The following is a 6,037-nucleotide window of genomic DNA, read 5'->3' on the forward strand; positions in this document are numbered from 1 at the left end:
TCTTTACACTAATAATCGTGTGTTTCTGCCCATGCAGCCTTAGGAAAATCCAAAGGTACTGTGTCCTCTGCAGCGGTGCTGGGAGGGTGCTGGGAGGGTGCTGGGAGGATGCTGGTGCCTGCTGGTGCCTGGGGAAGGGAGAGGTGGCCGGTGGGTGACACAAGCACGTCCCACGCTGCCACCCCTGCCCTGTTGCCCTGGAGGTTCATTCCCAGCAGCTTCCCTGTGGAAGAGGCATTTTTAGGGACCAGCACCCCAAAGGAGCCGTGACGCGGTGCCGGCGGTCCCCTCCGGCCGGGCGGGTGCTGAGCGCCTGTCTCTGTGTCCCCGCAGCATGGGCGTCAGGGTGATGGACACCTCGTGGGTGGCTCGCCGAGGCACCTCAGGGGTGCGCAAGGCGTCCTCCACCCCGCCGGCCACTCAGCCCCCCGCGCCGCCCGCCGAGCTCCCCGCCGCGCCCCACTCGCCAATTCCCGAGCAATCGCCGGATATTTCAGCTACCCCTTCCCCACCTCCCACCAGCTTCGGCTTCCCCCCGGGAGCCGAGCGGACAAGGTAAGGCCACCAGTACCCACCGTGTCCCCAGCCTGGGCATCCTCCCCATGCATGAATCCAGCAGCAAACCAACCCCACTGCCGCACCAGAGGCAGCGGGAGGGGGTGCTCAGCATCCCTGGGACAGGAGCGGCATCCATGGGACAGCGGGACAGAGGATGCTCAGCATCCCTGGGAGAGGAGTGGCATCCATGGGACAGCGGGAAAGGATGCTCAGCATCCCTGGGAGAGGAGCGGCATCCATGGGACAGCGGGATGGAGGATGCTCAGCATCCCTGCCACCACCGCCATGTCCCCATCCTCAGGGATTTTCCTGCGGGTCCCGAGGGCGGCTCGCAGCGGGTGTCGCCGGGCCGCAGCGGAATGGGGGCTGGAGGTGCAAGGAGAAGCCTGAAGGAGCCCGAGCCCTTCCTCTGCCCTGTGTCCGACTTCAATTTGCAGGGGCCGGGTGGGGGAAAGCACCCCAATTCCACCTGTCCTGCCCCAAAAGGGGAGCCGAGCTTTGCAGCTGCCCCCGAGCCGCGCTCTGCCCCGGGGTGCACCCATGGGTGGGGGTGGCAGCCCCGGGGGGGTCGTGCCGCGGGGCCCGATCCTGGTGCGGTGGGACGAGGCGGGGGGGCTTCGGCTCCGCTGCTCTCCCCCGTCCCCAGCCCTGGCGCGGCGGGAGCCTTCCTCCTCCCTCCTCCTCCTCCTCCTCCTCCTCCTCCTCCTCCTCCTCGCTGCTCGCCCCCCGCCCTGGTCGCTCCCTTCGCCGCTCCCCCCCCCCCGCCCGGCCGCAGGGTCCCCAAACCCGGGGGGGGGGGGGGCGGTGGCCCGGTCGCCGCTGGCGGGGGGCTGGGGGGGGCAGGGCCTCAGGGCTCGGCCGCCTCCTGCCTTCGCTGGGGTTTATTTTCCTTTTTCTTGGTTATTATTATCGTTCGGTTTTCAGTTTTAATGTTTGATTTTCCTCTTCATTATTATTTTCAATTTGTAATTTTAAAATTTTTGTTTATTTTTTATTTTCCTTTTTTTATTAGCATTGTTAACTTTTAAATTTTTTATTTTTTATTTTTCCTTATTTTTATTACTATTGCTAATGTTTAACTTTTAAATTTTTTAATTTTTTATCCTTTATTATTGCTAATTTTTAATTTTTTGTTTAATTTTTATTTTTCATTTAAGTTTTGCTATTTTATTGTTTAATTTTATTTCTGTTTTATGTTCAATTTTTTCTTTTATAGAAGTTATTATAAATGATATATATTTTCTAATTTTTATGTTATGCTTTTTGTTTTAGTTTTGTTAATTATTTTTTATTTTATTTAAATTTTATTGTAATTTTCCAGTTTCTTCATTTTTTCATTCTATTTCATTTTGTTTCTTTTCCTTTTATTTTTCTTTGAATTCCTTCTTTTCCTTTCCCTTTAATCTTTAATTTTCTTTTCCCTCTTTTCCTTCCCCCCTTCTCCCCCCCTTCTCCCCCCTTCTCCCCCCCTTCTCCCCCCCTTCTCCCCCCCTTCTCCCCCCCCCCTTTCTCCCCCCCTTCTCCCCCCCTTCTCCCCCCCTTCTCCCCCCCTTCTCCCCCCTTCTCCCCCCCCTTCTCCCCCCCCTTCTCCCCCCCCCCTTTCTCCCCCCCCCTTTCTCCCCCCCTTTCTCCCCCCCCTTTCTCCCCCCCCCCCTTTCTCCCCCCCCCTTCCCCCCCCCCCTTCTCCCCCCCCCTTCTCTCCCCCCTTTCTCCCCCCCCTTCTCCCCCCCTTTCCCCCCCCCAGCACCCCCCGGCCCAAGGACCCCCCCCCGGGGCCGCGCCGCCGCCCGCCCCCCCCACGCCCGCCGAGCAGAGCCCGCGCGCCCCGCGCAAAGGTAGGAGCGGGGCGGGGGTGACACGGGGGGGGAGGGGTCCCCCCGCTGGGTGCGGGCCCCCCCCGCACCCTGACCCCCCCGTCTCTCCCGCAGGGGCCAAGAAGCTGGCGCCCATCCCGCCGCGGGCGGCCGCGGGGGAGCAGGGGGGGGGGCAGCCCTCCCCCGCCAGCCTCTCCCCCACCCCCCCCAGCACCCCCTCCCCCTACGGCCCCCCCGCCCCTTGCCCCCCCGCCGCGCAGCCCTGCCCCCCCCCGCCGCCGCCCCTGCCCCCCCCGCCGCCACCGCCCCCCCCAAGTCCCGCCCCACCCCCAAGCCGCGGCCCCGCCCCGCCCTGCCCCCCCGCCCCAGCCCCCCCCCCGCCGCCCCCGGCCCCCCCGAGCCCCCCCGCCTGGACGCCGCGGGCCCCGGGGACGGCACCGCCACAGGTAACCCCGGGGGGGGGGGACACGACACAGGGGGCGGCTGCGGGGGGGGGCCGGGAGGGTGGCGGTGTCCCCAGGAAGGTGATGATGTCCCTGGGAAGGTGGCAGCATCACCAGGGAAGGTGGCAGTGTCCCCAGGAAGGTGACAGTGTCCTTGGAAAGGCAGAACTGTCCCTGGGAAGGTGGCAGCATCCTCCAGAAGGTGATGATGCCCCCAGAAAGGTGGCAATGTCTCTGGGAAGGTGACAATGTCTCTGGGAAGGTGGAACTGTCCCCAGGAAGGTGACAATGTACTCGGGAAGATGGCAACATCCTTGGGAAGTTGGCTGTGTCCCTGGGAAGGTGGCAGTGTCCCCAGGAAGGTAACAATGTCCCTGGGAAGGTGGAACTGTCACTGGGAGGGTGGCAGCATCCTTGGGACAGTGGTGGTGTCCCCGGGAAGGTGGCAATGTTCCTGGCAAGGCAGAACTGTCCCCGGGAAGGTGGCAGTGTCCCCGGGAAGCGCCACGAGGCTGTGCTGCTGTCCTGACCTCCCTGTCCCCACGTTTTGTTGGTGTCATTCCCGCCCCCCCCCCCGGTGTCCCTGCAGCAGTGGGGGCTGCGCTCTTTGCGGGGGGTACAGTCAGGGCGATGCTTTGGAAGTGCCAGGTGGCATCGGGGACAGCGGGGGACACGGAGGCCGGGGGAGCGTGGGGCCGGGCACGGCTGGGAGCCCCCGGCTCTGGCCCAGCTGGCCATGGGGGCTCTGCTCCTCCGGGTCCCACCAGCCCTGTGACAGGGTGGGCAGCACGGGTGGCAGCGAGCCCCCGGGCACCCCGCAGAGCCCAGCCAGGCGCCCCCCCGGCGGGCAGCCGGCCTTTGGCGCGGCTCTGGCGTCACAGCCTGGCATTGCACCCTGGCACCCGTGCAGCCCCGGTATTGCACCCTGGCATTGCTGAGGCCCTGGCACTGCACCCTGGCATTGCTCCCTGGCATGGATTCAGCCCACCATTGCACCCTGGCATTGCATGCAGGCAGCAGTGCAGCCCTGACATCACACCCAGGCATCCCACACTGGCATGGGTGCAGCCCGGCATTGCACCCTGGCATCGCTGCAGCCCTGGGTGCAGCCCTGACATCACACCCTGGCATTGCACCCTGGCATGGGTGCAGCTCCCCGCCACGTCCCCACGGGAGCGGCTGCCCGTCGTGGGGTCCCCAAGCTGGCAGCAGGCACCAGGACCTGGCAGCGCAGGCAGCAGCGCTTTTTCTACCCGGGGGTGGGTTACTCCGCTCTCAGCAAGGGACGGCGGTGACAGCGCCAGCCTCGGCACGTGCTGCCTCACCCTGCGCGTCCCTCAGGAGGGGGGGACAGCGGTGTCACCTGCGTGGGACGGGCAGCATGTGGGGACAGCGAGGACACCGGGGCTGGCGTCACAGGCTGCAGCTAGGGTGGGGTGGCACAGAGCAGGGACCCACGGTGACATCCCTGGCTGTGGCACTGACGTCGCGCCAGCCCCGGCAAGGTGTCCTGCCGCCGCGGCGTCCCCCTGACTCTGCCCTCCCGCAGGTCTGCTCCGTTTTGAGGTCCCCTCCCTCCACGTCCCCCCGGATGCCACCCTGGGCCGGGACCCGCCGGAGGCACCGCAGAGACTCTCGGGGCCAGGCCCGGCCACCCGGCAGGAGGAGGAGGAGGAATCGGAGAGCACAGCCCTATGACAGTGTCCCTGTCCCCAAGCTCATCCTTGCGGCACCCAGGGGCCAGCAATGGCCACCGGCACCGAGGGCCACCGGCACGCCAGTTTTGGGTGGCAAAGCACCCGGTTTGGGGGCGGTCGCTGTTCTTTATTTCATTTTATTTTCGCCTTATCCAGACTTTGCCTTTTGACCGGGTGCCTGCGCCCCCCCCCCACCCCGCAGCACCCACGGTCCTGGGGTGACGCCACCATCTCGTCCGTGCCCCGGCGGCGGGTGCCACCGGCTACCGGCCAGGTGACAAGCAGCTCGCTGGCGCTTTGCAGCGGGATTTCATTTCTTTGGCTTCTTCCCCCTCCGCTTGTTCGCCGGAGCAGGATGGGACCTGACCAGCAATAACCTGGGGATGCAGGATGCGGCCCCCCCGGGCTCGCCAGGTGCCGGCGGGCGAGGGCACGCGTCCCTCGGCACCCGCTGTCCCCGTGGGTTGGTGGCTTTGGTCGTGCATGCGAAGACAAATTAACCTTTTATCCTTTCCAGAGAGATAAGAGAGAGAGATATATATATATCGGCAGAGATATATATATATTATATATTTGTATATATAGAGAAGAAATATATAGAGATTTGTTTTATTTGGAGCCATTCCCGCCCACCCGGTGCACAGGGGGAGGACGGAAATGGCAGCGCTTCGCCCCCCGCCCCGCTTGCGCCGTGCCCCTGGCCCCAGGCGGGCCCCCGGGGGCACCAGCACCCCAAAGCAATCAATAAATCCGTGTGCCACTGGCTGTGACCTGCCCGGCCGCGCTGGCGTTTGGTTAATGCCTGTCGGCACCGGCAGCGCCGTGGCGGCGGCGGTGGAGGGGGTAAAATGGTGGGGTGGGGGCTGCGCGGGGTGGTGGGGTCCTGGTGCCGTGGGATGGGGCAGTGCCAGGCGTGGGGTGGTCCCAGCCTGGATTTGGTGTGGTCTCAGCCTGGATTGGGATTTGGGGTGATCCCAGCCTGGGATTGGGATTTGGGGTGGTCCCAGCCTGGAATTGGGATGGTCCCAACCTGGATTTGGGGTCATCCTAGGCTGGATTTGGGATGGTCCCAGACTGAATTTGGGGTGGTCCCAGCCTGGATTGGGATTTGGGGTGATCCCAACCTGGATTTGGGGTGGTCCCAGCTGGGATTGGTGGACGTGGAGATGGCCATGGACACTTGGAGGGCGGTTTGCTGTAGGAAATTGCTGTAGGAAATTAAGGAGGTTTTGGGGTGGTTAAAATGATGGGGTTTGCTTTGTGCAGCCTGTTGTGGTCCTGGTCCCATGGGATGGGGCAGCACCGGGCTTGGGGTGGTCCCAGCCTGGATTTGGGGTGATCCCATACCCGGGGTGGGCACCAACCCAGTTGCAGCAGGTCCTTGCCTGCATTTTGGGGCTGAGCAGTGTTGCGTGCAGTGGGGACCCCCACACGGTGGGGGAGGACAGGCAGTGGATGGGGCTGTATGGCACCAGGGGCACCCCCAGCCTGGTGGGGTGGGGATGGGGCCGGGACCCCGCTTTGT

The 6,037-nt window shown here is 64.0% G+C and overlaps 1 protein-coding gene across 1 annotated transcript in view; it reads left to right on the forward strand.

The window, feature by feature from the left end:
- ARHGAP44 (Rho GTPase activating protein 44) overlaps nt 1-4,647 on the forward strand; it is a 30,162-nt gene extending 25,515 nt beyond the window's left edge. Inside the window, 6 exon segments of the mRNA XM_087750586.1 lie at nt 38-55; nt 334-551; nt 2,328-2,393; nt 2,487-2,651; nt 2,654-2,818; nt 4,365-4,647. Coding sequence (XP_087606712.1) covers nt 38-55; nt 334-551; nt 2,328-2,393; nt 2,487-2,651; nt 2,654-2,818; nt 4,365-4,513 — 781 coding nt within the window. The 3' untranslated portion in view covers nt 4,514-4,647.
- Nucleotides 4,648-6,037: the final 1,390 nt, after the last annotated feature.

Source organism: Nipponia nippon, unplaced genomic scaffold (genome assembly GCF_047370975.1).
Source record: "Nipponia nippon isolate SJK-2023a ecotype South Korea unplaced genomic scaffold, ASM4737097v1 scaffold_14, whole genome shotgun sequence".
Classification (NCBI taxonomy): domain Eukaryota; kingdom Metazoa; phylum Chordata; class Aves; order Pelecaniformes; family Threskiornithidae; genus Nipponia; species Nipponia nippon.